Below are 18,653 nucleotides of genomic sequence, written 5' to 3' on the forward strand. Positions count from 1 at the left end.
CTTCCCCATCCTCTTCCTATAGGACATTGCCAGGCTCTAGCTGAACTAGGAGTACCAGGTGTTATTCCTCTCTTATCCCCACAGTGCCTGACACTATGCCTTGAAGTAGCAGAGTGGCTAAGAGCAGAGAGAGGGTTTGAGCCAGGTAATCTTGAATTTGAAATGGACTCTGCCATTTATGAGCCATTTACCCAGTTATTTGTTCTTGTTGTTAGTTGCTGTTGATTCCAACTCATGGCGACATCATGTGTGCAGAGTAGAACTATGCTCCATAGGGTTTTGAAGACTGTGACCTTTTGGAAACAAACCGCCAGTCCTGTCTTCCGAGGCGCCTTTTGGTGTGTTCAAATCACCAACCATTTGGTTAGTAGTTGAGCGCTTAACCATTTGCACCACCCAAGGACTCCTTTACTCAATTATACCCATAACCCATTGCCATTGAGTCTGTTCCAACTCATAGCGACTATATAGGACACAGTAGAACTGCCCCATAGGGTTTCCAAGGAGCGGCTGGTGGATTCAAACTGCTGATCTTTTGGTTAGCAGCTGAGCTGTTAACCACTGCGCCACCAGGGCTCCTTATGCAATTATATCACCTATAAAATTGGGATGATGTGTGTCTCTATTTCATAAGGTTGATGTGAACGTTAAATCAGAAAGCATATGTAAAGTACTTAGCAAGAAGTCTGATACATGGCACTATGGCTAGTGTTCAGCAGGATCAGTAAATACAGTACTTGTTATGGTAAATATCAACCCTGAATCTGCTACTCAGCTTGAGGCTTTTCATCATTAAAAAGAAAAATTTTATAATTTATAGCTCTCAGGTCTGTGAGGATTAAATGTGATATGTGTTAAAATACCTACCACTTTCCATGCCACATAGTAGGCCCTTTATAAAGACCCTTACTTTCTTGCTCCTACTATTTCCTTTGAGCAATCCCAGCATCTTTTTCTCTTATTTTGGTTTACCAACCATGTAAATAAAGATGACAGGATGAGACAAGGAAATTGAGGAGGTGAATACATGAAAATAGGGTAGCCACACAGTTTCACAGATTAAGTAAAATCCCAAAAAGTAAATTTGTTTTATTTAGAAAAAAGAAAGACTTGTTTTTTTCTCACAAAGTTCTTGCTCTCCCTACTATTTTTTTTCCTCTTAATGTCCCTATCCCTTCCCCCTAAACATCTTAGATGATGCTGCTTGACTTAAATCACTCAGTGTATTTTAGATGTCTAAAGATCATCTAAAGAGCTCTATGACTTCAATTTAGGTAAAAATGGTCAGTTATTATTTATTCATGATTTAGTGATAGAATTCTAGCTTCCAGGGCAGAAAACCCATGATGCATTCCTGGTTAAAGCAGGTATCTTTTTAGGTGACAGCATGGTGCACTCCAACAGCACTTAACCAAGAGTTAAGCAACCAGAGTACTGGTGCCAGTCCTGCTCCTACTACCTGTGTGACCCTGGAGTAGTATTTTCACTTCTATAGGTGTCAGTTCTCCCTCCATAAAATGAGAAGTTTGAACTCGATGGCCTCTGTCAAGCTGTATAACCCATGTGCTGCAATATGTCTTTCTTAAATTGAGTGATTCAGATAATCAACAAAATGCTTCACCTGTTAGGAGAGAAATTTAGAGCTCTCTTTTTATATTATAATTTCACCCTGAATTTACTTAGAGGCTTACAGTGAAGAACTACAAATGTTCAACACGCCCAAGGTCAGTAAGTCTGAATCAATTATCACAACAGATTATTTGTGCTAATGTGTTTACAGGGTATGCGCCCTCTCCTCTTTAAGCATCTGTGAGGTTTACAGATTGCTTTTCATTTCCAAATAAAAAAGCTCCCAGCCACCTACACTCTGGAGTACTCAATAATGGATTGTCACTATTCCTGACAGCATATGCTAATTCATAGGCTTTTAAATGGAAAGCAGAGACTGTGAAATGAATACAGTTTTCTGTTCTCTGAATCTATCACTCTTTATCATGCAATAAACATTCATGTACAATTCAGCTCCATAATTACTTTTATAAAAAAAGAATATGTTTTAATGTGACCTTCTGATGCACTTGTTATACAGCTGTTAAGATATAAAAAAATAAAATTTTAACAGCAGTATTTTAAAAACAAGATCCTATTTCTTGTGCTTTAGAAAGTTAAAATATGGAATCTAAAAGGCCTACAAGGTCAGTGTTGCCAATTCATTCATTCATGCCTACATTTATTCATTTAACAAATACTTTTTGAGGGCCTTCCATGTGCCAAGCACTGTTAGAGATGGCAGGGAAAATAAAGACCAGTGAGGAAATGCTCCCTCCCCTTGAGGAAATTACAGTCTAGGTAAGTATGACAGAAATGGCTACACAGTCCCAGTCTCCAGAAGTAAACGAGCAGTTGTAGGACTCTGGAAAAAAAAGTTTATTACATATGTATTTTGCCTAAAGCATAAGAAGACAAATGAGGCCAATATTAAGTCTTTTTGTACTATTTCCTGCTTCTAACAATAAAGGTTTACTTTCCCTTGAGATTTTATTGCTTTTCACATTCAGTCTCTTTTTGGAAATTGTTCTTGAATTTTTTGAATGATTTGCAAATCTGTGGGCTATCTTGCGGGTTGTGATCAAGCTCCATAGTACTTCTTTCTTTCTTTTACTGAGGTGAGATCCTTTGTTTATTTGACTTCAGTGTTTACACTGACATCTTGTTGGACTCAAATATTTTTAAAGTTTTTCCAGTAAAATTAGTGAGAAGAATCTAATTACGGACCCTAGCCATTTTCAGTGCTACAAATTTTTGTCTGCCTTGGGCCAGAGGATACTTTTAATGTATTATTATTTCAGATAATTAAAACATTTTAATTTTCCTGTTTCAAGTGCCATTCTCTACCCTTTAAAATTACAAATGAAAAAATTAGCTAATTACCACACCAAACCAAAAAAAAAAAAAAAACCAAACCCGTTGCCGTTGAGTTGATTCCAACTCATAGCGACTCTATAGGACAGAGTAGAACTGCCCCATAGGGTTTCCAAGGAATAGCTGGTGGATTCACACTGCCGACTTTTCGGTTAGCAGCCGAGTTCTTAACCACTGTGCCACAAGGGCACCATTAGGATAAAATTTTGACACAGCGCCCTCCATCCGGCCTAGTCTCCTCTCTCCTAACCTAAAACGTGCACAAACCCAAATTGCAGCATTTTGAGTCAGGAACAGCCCACACTCAGTACTCCACTCCTATGTCTTGGATCACCTCTAAGTAATATTTTGCCTTCCCTGTCACCTAATAAACGTCCTTGAGAAAAAAAAAAAAAATCCACTCTCAGAGGAAACAGTTGTTTCCTCAGATTCTGTCAGCTCCCTCCCTGCGTCTCTGTCTGTCCCTGTGACTGCTCCCTGAGTTCTGGTTGCCGTGTTCCTTCATCTACAGCAGTACCTCTCCAATGTAAATAATACACAGAGACTTCACAGGAAAAAAGAAAAACAATTCTATGAACCTCGATGTCAAATCAAGTGGTTTTTTTGTGTGTGTTTCTTAAAGACATGTCAACATAAAAACTGGGTATAAACTTCTTATATTTGTAATTCTTATACAAATTCAAAACCAAAACACATGTTTACATTAAATATTTCCAGAACCAGCTGATGCAAAGTGATAGTACCATTCTGCTGAAACTAACCGGGCAATTTGGGATGAATAGTACAAAGGTGTAAATTCAGATCTGTTTCCATACAACATCTCTGTATTTTTACTTCTATGCCTCTTGAACAAAGACTATCCATTTGGATAAGAATGTTTCACAAAATTATATCAATAACACAAGACTGTGTTTGCTGTTTCAGAAAAATAAGACTTCAGACTTAACCAAAACTCTGTCCAGCACTTCAGCAATTCCCAAATGCCAGTTTTAATGAGGTGGCATTTGATAACACAGTAAAGCTTGTTTGTTCACTTGAAGATTAGGTTAGCATGGAGGAGTTACTGAAATGTGCATTGTGTGGATATATAAGAAATCAGGTGCACAAAAATTCTTCATCATATTTGCTTTTATATTAACTGCTCATCAGTGATGCAAGTTGGTAATATAAAGATATGATTATTGTGTTGATCCTACAGTGCGTCTTTTAAGCCAGCTGTGCCTATACCGCCAGGAACTGTCTGATCCTTCAGTTCTGTTATCACTTTCCGCTTTAAACTAGTCTAACCCACAGCACTTTGTTTATACACTGTTCCCTATTAAAGAAACACTATAAGCAATTTTTTAATCACCGGGGTGAAGTTATTTTTTCCTCTTGCAACAAAACATAATATAAGGGAGTTCTGCTTTCACATCAGTTGGCTCTCAGAAGTGAAAGAAGGCTGTATTTATAATTCACATTATTAAATGACAGTCAGATTTTCTCATTGAGTAATACTTCTGTCAATTTTTAAAAAACCCAGGAGTTTCTGTCTTTGATAACAAAAATATTTTCTCATGATAAAAAGCTTTTAGGATGGCCCTTTAATTCATAGCTTATTGCTCAGAAGGCAAGGCTTTTAAGCCTGTACATCTTTTCTTGGCCGTGAAATGGTGATATGCTCTTGGGTCAGACAGGGCTAGGCTAAGCTAAGAGCAAAATGTCACTTCTAGTTTTTCAACCATGATGAAAATTTGTCCTTCATAAAGTACAACCTCAATCATAAACAAAAATACAAACACAGGGATGCAATTACATGGCAGCACTCAGCTGTAAGACAGTCAGCTAGTTGACTTCATTATGGAAATCTGAAGTTCACGAATTTCTCAAATGAATTTGTGGACCCCAAGTAATTGCCAGATAATACATATCAGGGATCTTAGGGGTCCGCTGACTCCAGTTTGTACACTAACCTTGACTGCTTTTGTTACAATCTCCTAAACGGTCTCCCTGCTTGGTGTAAATGGTTAAGTGCTGGACTAATGAAAGGTTGGCAGTTCAAACCCATCCAGAGGTGCCTCGGACGCAAGGCCTGCTAATCTGCGTTTGAAAGGTCACAGTCTGGAAAACCCTCTGGAGCACAGTTCTACTTTGCACAGCTGGGGTCACTATGGGTCAGAACTGACTCAACAGCAACTAACAACAAAACGTCTCACTGACTCCATTCTTGCCACAGTCCTTTAACAGTGATTTTTCTCAAACCCAATGTAAGCCTCTCCTTCTTTTCTAAGAATGTCTACTGGCTCCCTTTTGCCTACAGAATAAGTAAGAGACTCTTAGTTTAGCGAAGAACATCTTTTACCTCCTGACCCTAACCTATGATTCCAGCCTCAATTCCCATGTCTCAACACAACACCATCTCTACAACTATACCTCTCATTGCTCTGAACACACCGAGTCCTTGGTACATGCTGTACCCTGTGCTTTGAAAGCCTGTCATGATTCCCACCTCTTTGCTCAGAAAATACCTACTAATCTTGAAGATCAATTTCAAATGGTACCACCCATATAGATCTCTCTAGCAGAGGCAGTCCTTCCATGGACCCCAAAGAACTTGGTTCATATCTTTATGACTGTGCTAGAGCTGAAAAAGTTGTTTCTTCTCATGTCTTTATCACCCACTTAACTGTGAGGTCCTGGAATGAAGAGAGAATATCTCCATATACCCAATGCAAGGAGCTCTGGTGGCAACAACAGTTAAGCGCTTGGCTGCTAACCAAAGGCTGGTGGTTTGAACCCATCCAACAGCTCCATGGGAGAAAGACCTGGCATCTGCTCCCATAAGGATTACAGCCTCGAAAACCCTATGGAGCAGTTTTACTCTGTCACGGGGTCACTATGAGTCGAAAATAGACTTGACAGTACCTAACAACAATAACGACATACCCAAGGCAAGCTCAAAGTCTTCCACACAATAAGCACTCAGCAATTGTTTAATGAATGGATCGGTAAGAAACAGATGATGGCCATCTCACCTTTGCCAAAAGGTGTGACCACTGAAATCCACCCTATTATACTCTGGTGTGGTAACGGACCTAACTGTCGTCCTTCTGTCTCTCCAGCTTCAGCCAACATCACACATGTAGAGTGGATGAAGTCCTTTGTCTCAGGAGAAGGGTAAATTGAACTTTATGGTGTAAGTTTTCACAATTACAGGCCCTTTATAGTGCAAGGCCCTAAAGTCAGATTCCCAGGTGCCTTCATGGGTAAACGGAATTCAAGACCTCTCCATAGGGAGAAACCAGAAAACACTGGTGACATGCCTCACACATCCCAGACTGTATTTTTCCTTGTCCCTAGATTCAAGGAGGGAGGCATGAAGGGACCCTCAATGAAGCTCATGATGTGCCCTCCCTTATAAACACAATAGAACACAAACTCTTCTCCAATAGTAGGATCTTGTCTTAGCTTCCTCTAGCCACTCTTGGATCCAGATGCAAAAGGCCCATGGCAAATAGGATGACCAATCATAAACAGTGTAATGACACTTTGCCTGGGACTGAGGGGTCTCCTGGGACATGGAGCTTCAGCATTCAACTGGGGCAGTCCCAGGCAAACCGGGACAGTTGGTCAGCCTAAACTGGCAAACACCATGAGCTCCCATGCCATCTCCCGTGGTGAACAGATAAGATACATTTAACCCAATCCAGTGAGTAACTGCAGGCTCAACTACTGGTAGGCACATGTACAAAATATTGTCTATTAATTCCCCCTTCTTCTTCTGGGCGACAGCATTTCTTTAGTTACAGCAATAGTTTTCAAACCTTACTGTGTATCACAATGATCTGCGGGGTCTTGTTAAAACACAGACTGCTGGACCTCACCTCCTGAATTTCTGGATCGGTAGGTCTGGGACGGACTCCGCCTGCCAAACTGCATTTTTAACAAGTTACCAAGTGATGCTGACGCTGCTGGTCCAGGACTCCACTTTGAGAACCACTGCGTTAGTGGTGTGGCATATTATTGTCTTCTAAGACTTACGTCATGGAACAAGGGGTCAGCGGAAAGCACGAGGCTATGAATCAATAATGTGAAGTACAGACTTCTACAAAAGGCAACCTTATTTTCTTCATTTCTTAAGCATCTCTCAGTAATGAGTACAGTTTTTTTAAAAAAGAAAGAAAACCCTCATAAACAAAGTGTAATATAAAAGGTTCAGACCTCCAGGCAAGTTTCTGCAGAGCTGAGGGGGAGAGCTCTATGGTGGGGTTCACTCTGATGACTGTGATTTCTCTGTGGACAGGTGAGCGCACGGTAGCTCACTTCCAGCTACATGTGGTTCCCCTTTTTATGTTCAAGCCCAACAGCTGAAACATCCTCTGTTCTTGGTCTGAGTCAGAGTCTCACAATTACAAGCTGCTCTGGCATACAGAAGGGGGAAAAAAGTACACTTGGATAATGCAGTCTGCACTGTTTAAACCTACACAAACCTTTTCTAGGTAACTGAATAATACCTAAGAAAAACAGAAAAGCAATTCCAGATTGCAAATACTCATTCTGTTCCATGTGGCCAGATCCTGCTCTTGAAAACATCTACCGCTTCCAACTGATGCACAAACGTTGCCTTCAGTTGTGGAAATGTGTTCCTTATTCTCAAGGAAATGTCCCTGAGTGCCCCCACTTAGATATCAGATTTGATGTAGGAGAAACGGAGATATGGGGCTTTAGCAGCAGAATTTAAATCCCATAACTGTCAACGACTTCTAGGGAAGTGGATCTGAAATAGAAAACTTGACCATTCTGATGAGTAAATAGATTTCTAAATGGCCAATCTCAGAAATTAGCGTTCGCTAATACTAATTTGTTTTTGTCCCCAGCGTCCCGGCGGTGCCCTTGCCATCCCTCTGTGCGCATTCCAGGGCACGGTGTCTCTCCACGCTCCTAGTGGGAAAACCTGGTCACTGTCCACCTACGAGGTAAGTGCAAAGGGGCAAAAAATAACCCCGGCGTCTAAGAAAATAGAAGTCTACCGATCTAAAAGCGTTGGCCACGAACCAAACCCGGAGGATTCTCCCTCCACGTTTGCGGACACCAGTGTGAAGATACATCTGGAAGTTCTCGAGATCTGTGATAATGAAGAGGCCTTGGACACTGTGTCCATCATCAGCAATATCAGCCAGTCCTCCACACAAGTCAGGTCTCCCTCCCTGCGCTACTCACGGAAGGAAAACAGATTCGTTTCGTGTGAGTTGGGGGAAACAGCCTCATACTCCCTCTTTCTACCCACGAGTAATCCTGATGGTGACATTAATATCTCCATTCCGGACACTGTTGAAGCCCACAGGCAGAACAGTAAAAGGCAGCACCAGGAGAGGGAAGGCTACCAGGAGGAAATCCAGCTGTTAAATAAAGCTTACAGGAAAAGAGAGGAAGAAAGCAAGGGGGACTAGCAATGGTTTGGTCTAATAAACGCTAGAATGGCTTTGTAAGGTCAAACTGCTAAACGAACACCTTTGTTCTGAGGCTACTTGATTTCCTTTTTTGTTTGTTGGATTACATAAGCTTTACAGATTTACTGGTTGATTCTTTTTAGTGCCAACAGCTGCAACTAGTGCAAATACTTAAGTGCATTTGATGTATTAACCTACAGATCACACACTGTGGTAATTAGAAGAGTTGGTTTCTTTCTGATTTCTAAAAATGTTTTCTAAATCAAACCTTGCCTCACTAACGTTTTAGTCTGCGTTTGTCACCCTCAGAGTAAACGGAAAATTATACAAACCCAGTGAATATCCTGGTTCCACATACATGTTTCTGCACGTCACGTTGGCCGTTACTGTCCGGGGAAGAGAACTTCAGGGGATGGGATAAATGCAGCACAACTCAGAGATGTAAACGGGGCTGCCAAAACAAACTTAGGACAGTAACTGTTTCAGCTTTACACTGATGCCTAGGAAATACGTTTTTGTGTAAAATGGCAAAAGAGTATCCAACTTAGAAACATACGTCTATCATAGTCTGTAAACAATTGTTTCCTTCATTTCTATAAATTGTTTACTAGTGTTTTTTCCTTCTCTCCTAAATATAACGATGTTTCCCTTCAGTTTTTTCAGCCCTGCCAAGACTAGCTCTTAAAAAAAATATGTTGTATGTTACAGGTAGAATTAGCAGTTTTTAACGCAAATATGATTTTAAAAGGTTGTAAATGTATACTTTGTCATTTCTAGAATTGTTTTTATTTGAATGGGAATTGGGGAAAACACAGCCAGGTCAAGTTTGGAGAGGGGCACCCAACTAGAATAAAGAGCTTCTGGTACAGCAGAAGAAAATCCTAAACCTAAAATAAAAGTGTCTACTTCTAAAGCTGCAGATTTCAGCGAAATTTCTTAGCTATCCTTCAAGGTTGGAAAATTTTAGTTCAAACTTAGGTGCTTTTTAGAGTTTCTTCTTAAGGAAAATGTATATCTGAGGAAAAGAAACAATTGAAGGTATTTTATTAAATGATTACCAAAGTATGCATTTCAAGATTATTTTTTAAATGCGTTGGATTGTATAAATGCAGGGATCACCTTGTCAGAGTATCGTAATGTATATTTCTAAAATTATGAAGTGACTTTTCTTCAAATTGTTTCCTTCCGGTCTTTCCACAAATACGTGTTAAATGTACTACTTACTGTAACTAAGTAAATGTTTCTTTTCCAGAGACATTAGGAGTTGACACTTTGATGGTCTTACCATTTGTGTACGTCCACTTTACCCCACACTGGTTTACTTACGGGTCGAGTGAATTATTTATTAGAATGATTTCCTTTGGTTTCTATTTCTTCTATATTGAACTGAAATTCTAAATTATTTGACATGGACTTTCAGAGTGTATCACCTTTAAGGGATTTTTTTTTTTGCCACCAAGAAAAATCACTTTCAAAATAATTATCTCAGTGGACTTTTCCCATGTCTCATTTAACTTCCTGATATATCATTATCTAAATTCAGGAAACAAATGTAATGTCATCATTAATGTTTGTAAAGCAAGCTTCAGCTAATGCATAGCACATAAATTTAAATTCGAGTGTATTCTCATTATGAACATATTTTAAAAGACTTTTTATCACCAAAGCTGAAGGCTATTTTAGCCCAAATGGACAGATCAATCTGATGTTTCAAATCAATAGAACAAAATGTCTGTTATAAAAGAAAAACTGAATTGAATATTACAAGAACACTTTGTAACAGATAGGTTTTGATACGTTAAACTTAGATATATAATGTTTTGAAGGCGAAAAGTAAGTTGATCCTTTAAAATGCAATTTCTGGCAGCAAGGAAATTAGAAACAGCATCATAATAAAACTAAGGAAAACATTAAAGAGACCGTTTCAATGGAAACAAACGCTTTATAACTGCACAGCACTTTGAATGGGGAGGATGGAAATCAGTTTGAAGAGCACAAGAATCGAACTGAAAGACAATAGCGCCCCCTTTCCTCTCGTATACGGTCCCTGGGTGGCACTAATGGTTTGTGCTTGACTACTAACCTAAAGGTTGGTGGTTAAACCCACCCAGTGGCGCCAAGGAAGAAAGGCCTGGTGATCTGCTTCTGTGACGTCTACAGGCAAGAAAACCCCATGAAGCAGTTCGACCCTGTAATCCATGGGGTCACCAGGAGTCATTCCTGACTTGACAGCAACGGGTTTGGTTTGGTTTCCCTCTTGCATTCCATTTTCTTTTCACTGGACATGGACCTAGTCTGGGGGAAGTGGGGAAAAAAACTAGATAATTACCGAGATATTCCAATTTAACTGCCCTTGGTTGCTCAATTAACTATACCATGTATTCACTAAAAACTTATTGCTTTATTAATGCAATACCAGGGTTATTTAGACTACAGCTATAGTGGGAGAGGCTGATGAGCATCGCATTGCTAATTTGCAACACTTCACACTGCAAGCCGACAGTAACTGACTCCACAAGAAAATCTATTAGGGTTGGGCCTAAACATGAATGGCTCCCCAAATTTTTGCTAAAAGAGGGGAAGATTAAGCAACACCAGTATACTTAGGTCTCCTACTCTTTAGAGCGACTCTGATTGTTAAAGTGTGTTTCTGGCACTGAAACATCATATAGATATCTTGTGCTATATCCAGGTATCTTGCCCTCGCATAGTTACATTGTTCTTGTTATTAACAAATACTATAATCATAACTTGTTTCTTTCCTTGTTATTTAATAAGAAGATTGCCGTCTGGTGGCGACTCATACAAACTGCAAACACAGAGGCCCTGAGACTCTCAGAGGTTTCAGAGGGCTGTGACTGACAAAGGCAATCCATTTTGAAGACAGCAAACCTCACAGTATTACATGGAATACAATAAAAAAATTTGTAAAAATCCTCTGAGACTTTTATTTGGAAGCTTTCCTCAATATGGTCCTGTTGTACTGGATTTCATAAAGAGATTTTTCTCTTAAATTCTTTTGAATATCGTTCAGCTACTTACATTCATGTCTTCATCCTACTAATATTTACTGAGATGCCTATTATATTACATGCTAGGGAGTCCCTGGGTGGTGCAAATGGTTAAGCACTCAGCTGCTTGCCAACAGACTGACCATTCAAGTCCACCCACAGATACCTTGAAGAAAGGCCTGGCAATCTACTTACGAAAATCAGCCCTTGAAAACCCTATGGAGCACGGTTCTACTGTCACACACATGGGTTGCCATGAGTTGGAATTAACTCCACAGCAACTGATTTTATACATATACATATATGGCAGGCAGTAATAAGTGCCAAGAAGAAAAGTTAAACAGAGTAAAGGAACAACGATGGAAGGAGTACTTTTTCAAATCATTTAGTCAGGAAAGGCCTCACGGATTAGGCGACATTTCATCAGAGACTTGAGGAAAGTGAGGAAACATGCTGTGTGACTGGGCAAGCTGCAGCCTCAGCCAGGAGAACAGAAAGTTTCCAGGGGTGGGAAACCATCAAGGAGCTCAGTGTGAATGCAGGTGAGTGAGAGAGAGAAAGGGGGGCTAGAGATAAAGACAGACAAGGGGAAGGAAAGATGGCTATCTGTGCCTTGCAGACCAGATAAAGGACTTTGCATATCTCTCTAAATGAGGTGAGAAGCCATCAGAGGGTTATGAGCAAAGGAGTGACATAATCTGATTTCAAAACTCACCATCTGATGTGTGGGGAACAAAGACGACCGCTGGAAGACCAGTGTGGATACTACTTTAATAGTTCAGGTTAGAGGTGATGGTGGCTAGGGTTAGAGTGGTAGCAGGAGAGATGGTGACAAGTAGTCTCATTCAAAAAACAAGGATGGACTTTCTTGGTAGCTTTAGATAAACCCAAAAAACTAAACCCATTGCTGTCATGTCGATTCCAACTCACAGCGACCGTACAGGACAGAGCAGAACTGCCCCATATGGTTTCCAAGGAGTGGCTTGTGAATTCAAACTGCTGATTTTTTGGTTAGCAGTTGAGCTCCTTAACCACTGTGCAACCAGGGCTACTTACTCATTTCTCAAATGTCTGTCTACGGAGCCTATGATGCCGAAAATCAAATACCTCTGGTACCGATTTTCCATCAATAGTCTGGAATAGTCCCATGTTTCTGAACTCCTCCATTATCACAGAGGCTAGAAGCCTGAAAACTACATTTCCCAGTCTCTACTTGCCAGCAAGATTCAGGTTTAACATCTGCCAATAAGAAGCACAAGACTGAGAAGGCAGAGGTGGAAAGAAGCATCAGCATTTAAGATGGATGTTCCGTATCAGTTTGGGCTTTTCTCCTTCAAGACAGAGTTCAGGGGTCTAAGTTTCTTCCAAGCTGTAGTTTCACATTTTCAATACATGGCTTCTGCGATCACTATGCTCATCTGCATGAAGCTGGCAGAAGGGAGAAGGGTGGAGGATCCTGCAGTGGGGTTTCTGCAGGTTCTGCTACATTGGCTAGAACTCAGTACACAGCCACACCTAACTCCAAGGGCGGCTGGGAAATGTATCTCGCTGTGTGCACAGGAAGAAGAAACTCAGTTATGGCAAAGAGCTAGCTAGTCAGTCACATGCCACATGCCCTATCACACCAACCAGATAATCATACACCAATACCACAGATAGGTAGATAGAGATAGCTCCCATCAAGTCATTCTCTGACTCATGGTGATTTTATGTACATCACAACAGAACATTTATGTAATGTTGCCTTGTCCTGCGTAATCCTCACAATCGCCAGCATGTTCAAGTCCATCACTGCCGCTAGCGTGCCAATCCATTGCACTGAGTGTCTCCCTTGCCTTCAGTGGCCCTCTGCTTCACCAAACATAATGTGATGTCATCGGGAGGGACCAATCGTTGGAGGAGGACATCGTGTTTGATGACGAATACCATAACAGAATGCAAATGGTGCGCCATGGTGTAATAAGGTGCAGAGACACTGGCACAACAGCGCAACGTTGGTACATTTCCCCAAGGGAGTTATTTGGTGTCGGCATTCTATGTGGGACATCAACCCTTAAGTTCAGACTGTGCTGCACCAAACCCAACCAAACCCACCGCCACTGAGTCAATTCCGACCCACAGCGACCCTATAGGACAGAGTAGAACTGCCCCACAGGGTTTCCAAGGAGTGCCTGGTGGATGTGAACTGCCGATCTTCAGGTTAGCAGGCATAGCTCTTAACCACTACACCACCAGGGTTTCCGCACCAAACCCAGGTCAGTTTTTTTATACAATCTCTTCTCCAGCTCAAGATAGCAAAAATATCTGCATGTCTTTCCTACATTCTTGGGTTCTCAACTTCAAATGCATAAAGAATACACATACACATATATTCACACACACAGAGAAACACATATTCTTCCCAAGAATAAGCAATAATATGCTGTCATTTGGGCAGTCAAAAATGAAATATAGAAAGATTGTGATGGCAAATTTCTGCATTGTATGCAGAGCAGTTTAGATCCCCGGAACCACATTGGCTTGAAATATTTAATTACAGAAGAAGATCTTGGCTCTACCTTTACGTAAGTATAGCCTGCTGGATAACTTTTCCAGAAAAAAGGAATAAATGTGCCTCAGAGATAAATTTTAGTCTCCATCACTTAGCAGATATGTATCTCCCAGAAACTCTAAAATGTTAGAGTTAAAAAATATTTAGGTTTAGACAAACCCGTAGTCACTCTGAACAGCTACTCTGCATATCTACATGCTAACAAATGTCCTAAGAGTTTGCATTTTCATTTTTCTTTTTAAATTTGGAAAAAAAATTAACTTAAAAAAATTCTTTTAACAGTCTTCAACAATATTCTTCCTAAGATTAAGATTGCTTGTGTAAGTTGGGTAGAGGAAAGTCCACTAATTTAATGAGATTATGCAATTTTCAAGGGAAGTGTATGCTTTAGGAGATCCTCAGGAAAATATTTAACATGGATCCTGGAGATTTCCCTTTTAAATTTTTTTTTTCAAATTTATCTGGCTTCCTTTTTGCCAAGGCGATCATTTCCTGTCATCAACTTCTCTTGTTCCACTTACCTTTGGGGAAACCTTTAAATACATCAGGATTTTCTCTAGCTCTTTATCCCAAAATTGGTGAAGACCAAGGTCTCTTCATTGATTGTACCAAAAGAACACCAAACCTTTGTTCCACCCAAAGTCATTAAGGGTATTACTTGAATGCCAAGAAGAGAATCCTAACACCATCATAGCAGAGTTTCCATATAACACAGTCACACATTTTGGGATGTGTATTTGTTAGATAGATTTCATATACTAGAAAGGAGCTGAGGATTCATAAACTTCATTTAACATCTTCAAATTACACATATAATGCTACAGCTAAAAGGGTCTTAGAGGTCATCTGATTTGCCTGGGCTCACCTCATCCCTAATCCATTTCTACTCTTGAGTGCACTGAGTTCCACAGAGTTTAAGTCCAGGTTAAATAGTAGTAGAGTCAAATTCAGAATAAGAGATTGACACTAAGCCTTCTGATTCCTAGCCAAGTGCTCTTTCTACTCTACAACCAAGACTTTTTCTTTTCCTAGGAAAAGTTGTAGACTGTGGGTATATCATGTATAGTCTGTATAAAAAACAGATGGCAAACTCAAAAGAGGATAATTCAAGGAATATACGTGTGTGTGTGTGTGTGTAGCCTTCACGTATATACATATACATACATATGTATAGTATCTGGAGCCCCTGGGTGGCACAAATGATTATGCAGCACTGGACTACTAACCAAAAGGTCACTGGTTTGAAGCCACCCAGAGATGCCTTGATCAGCTTCTGAGAGGTCACAGCCTTGAAGATCCTATGGAGCAATATTACTCTGTAACACACGGGGACTCTTTGACCAAGCAATAATTTGGCAATTTTTAAATTACAAATTTCAGAAAAATATTCCTAATGTTCCATTATATCTGAATTTCCACTGGAGGTAAAAATAGTATAAGCTTTTGCTAAAGGGTCCATTGAATTTTGTTATTACCACTGTTCATTGAACTGTAGCTTATAACCAAAAAAACCCATTGTCATCAAGTTGATTCTGACTCATAGAGACCCTACAGGACAAAGGAGAATTGCCCCATAGGGTTTCCAAGGAGCAGCTGGTGGATTCGAATTGCCGACCTTTTGGCTAGCAGCCAATCTCTTAACCACTGTGCCACCAGGGCTCTGTGTCTTATATAGGGTGTAAAAATTTGCATAAAGGAAGAAGATTCGTTAATATCTCCATACAATATGAACCAAATTGTGTTCTCAGGGCTGAAGTGGAGTTGCCGAAAACCATGGAAGAAAAATAACACGATTGTCTAAATCCAGCTGAGCCCTCAACACTGCCCTGTCACCTAAGTTCCTTCTTCAGTGCTCTTTTCCATGTTCCATTCTGCTATTGCAAACTTTCTTCATTTCCCTCAGACATCTACTCTTGCCATCTGCTCCTTCATATTCTCCAGTTACCACCACTGAAGATACAAGCATATCCTCCATGGAATAATGTCTCTTTCTGGGGCCTCCAGAAAGCTTAAAAAATATGACAAAATTATTTGGTGACCATAGCACAACCAGAAGTAGCAAAAGGGATGATAACACTGTAAGTAACATTTATTGAGTGCTTACTTTGGGCCAAGGAGTCTGCTGGTGAAGTGGTGAAAGCATTCGATTACTAAAGGAAAGGCTGGCGTTCGAACCCACCAGTGACTCCGCGGGACAAAGATGTGGCAGTCTGCTTTGGTAAAGATGACAGCCTTGGAAACCCTCTGGGGCAGTTCTGCTCTGTCCTACGGGGTCGTTATGAGTCGGAATTTTCTTGATGGCAGTAGGTTTGAGTTTTGGGTATTATGTGCCAGGCAATATGAGTAGACACTATTTTACCTCTATTTTACTAAAGTTAGGCCGAGAAACTCATGGAATGGAGGGACCAAAAAAAATAAGAGCAACCTCCCCAAGACAAGGATAGTACTATCACTGACACCATTCATGACAAATAACGCAGTCGTAAAAAGGAAGAAAAACGCATCTGCAGCATTGTTCACGCCTCCTTGCTCCATAAAACATCCATTTTCAATTACTGAAACTTCATTCATCAATGTCTCAGAGATATTTTTAAAATGTTAAATGGATATATTTTCAATCCTCCACCCATAAATCATACTACCCAGGAGACATCTCACAGTTACAGCTCCACGGAAGGAAGGAGAGTGAAGTCTGCCTTGGGAAGGAAGGTATGAATACACGGAACTCCCTGACACATAGGAAGTAGAATGAGAAAGCCTTGTTCTCAGGGGAGAATGCTGGGGAGGTGGCAGGGGAGGAGAAGGTGTATGTCATGACCCCCACCCCTACCTCAGCTTTTCACATCTCCAGCTGAGAGCTCCAAAACCAGACTGTGATGCAGGAGTGTCTGAGATACACCAGGAGGAGTCAGTAAAACTGTCAAAATGGCGGTGCACCGTGGCTTTGGAGAAGTCCTGAGTTCGCACTTACACAGGTTATGTCTTCCACAGACGGCCACAGTGCCTCCCGCCCACAGACGGCCACAGTGCCTCCCGCCCGCAGACGGCCACAGTGCCTCCCGCCCGCAGACGGCCACAGTGCCTCCCGCCCGCAGACGGCCACAGTGCCTCCCGCCCGCAGATGGCCACACTGCCTCCCATCCACAGACGGCCACAGTGCCTCCCACCCACAGACGGCCACAGTGCCTCCCACCCACATGCTCTTTTTCTAACGTGGCCCTGGCAGCCCTGGCAGTGCTGAGGTCTAAGTGCTCCCCCCGGCATCTGGGTAGACATCTGTAATTGTTTCAACTGACACAGTACAGTGGATGTGATGGTATGGGACTGCCGAGGCTAGTTAATAAAACTGTCATGCACTTTCACCTGGCTCTGTGACACTTCCTCTCTGGCAGGCTGTGAGGAAGCTCCGGCTCGGCCAACCACTGAGACCTAATGGAAAAACCCATGTACAGGTGTCCCATTCCGCAGTCCCACCAAGGTGCCAGCAAAAGCCACATCAACTGCTAGACACTTGAGTGAAGACGCCTCCAAATGATTCCAACTCCCAGGTATCAAGGCTTCTCAGAAGAGAACCCATACATCTTGGAACAGCAAAAAGTCAGCGCTGGTGTGTCCTGTCCAAATTCTTGACCCACACAATAAATGGACATAATAAAAATGGGTGTTTTACATCACTGAGTTTTCAGGTGGTTTGCTAGGTAGCGATAATAACTGTACCAGTTCTCCAGAAACTTCCTTAGCTTTTACGTAGTACAGAGGGGATACAGAAGCTACCACGTTCAAGTCTTAACTGTGAAACTTGTAAATGTGACCTTGTTTGGAAATAAGGTGTTTGGAGATGTTATCAAGATAACACAAGTTCATACTGCGGTAAGTGGGCCATAATCTTATATAAAACCAAAAATAAAAAAAAAATGAAACCCATTGCTGTCGAGTTGATTTTGATTCATAGCAACCCTACAGGACAGAGTAGAACTGCCCCAGTAGGGTTTCCAAGGAGCGCCTGGTGGATTCCAGCTGCCCACCTTTTGGTTAGCAGCCATAGCTCTTAACCACTACACCACCAGGGTTTCCAATCTTACATAAATGGTGTCCTTATAAAAGAGATATGTTATCAGGAGGGACCAGTCCCTGGAGAAGGACATCATGCTTGGTAAAGTAGGTCAGTGAAAAAGAGGAAGACCCTCAACGTGATGGTTTGACACAGTGGCTGCAACAATGGGCTCAAGCATAACAATGATTATGAGGATGGCACAGGACCGGGCAGTGTTTCGTTCTATCGTAAACAGGGTCGCTATGAGTCAGAGCTGACTTGACAGCACCTAACAACAACAACAGAGACAGAGGGAAGACTGCCGTTGATGACTCAGTTCTGCTGCAGCTGCAAGCCGGGGGCTACCAGAAACCGAGACCAGAAAGGATCTTCCCCTAGAGCCTTCAGAAAGAATATGGCCCTCTTGACACCACTTTCCTTCTACCCTTCGGAGCTCTGGTGGGACAGTGGTTAACAGCTCAGCTGCTATACAAAAGGTTGGCAGTTCAAATCCACCAGCCGCTCCTTGGAAACCCTACTGGGGCAGTTCTACTCTGTCCTGTAGGGTTGCTATGAGTGGATTCGACTCGACAGCAATGGGTTTGGTTTTTAGTTTTGCTTCTACCCAATCCACAACATGCCTACCCAATCTCACCTACTGAACAAAGCGTGTATTTGTCGTATCAAGTGTGCCCAATGGGTGCATT

At 41.4% G+C, this 18,653-nt stretch overlaps 1 protein-coding gene across 1 annotated transcript in view; it reads left to right on the forward strand.

Moving 5' to 3' along the window:
* GPR149 (G protein-coupled receptor 149) overlaps positions 1-8,351 on the forward strand; it is a 63,351-nt gene extending 55,000 nt beyond the window's left edge. The window contains exon 4 of the mRNA XM_023733874.1: positions 7,779-8,351. Coding sequence (XP_023589642.1) covers positions 7,779-8,351 — 573 coding nt within the window. The remainder of the gene's footprint in view (positions 1-7,778) is intronic.
* Positions 8,352-18,653: the final 10,302 nt, after the last annotated feature.

This window comes from Trichechus manatus, unplaced genomic scaffold (assembly GCF_000243295.1).
Source record: "Trichechus manatus latirostris isolate Lorelei unplaced genomic scaffold, TriManLat1.0 scaffold00062, whole genome shotgun sequence".
Lineage (NCBI taxonomy): Eukaryota > Metazoa > Chordata > Mammalia > Sirenia > Trichechidae > Trichechus > Trichechus manatus.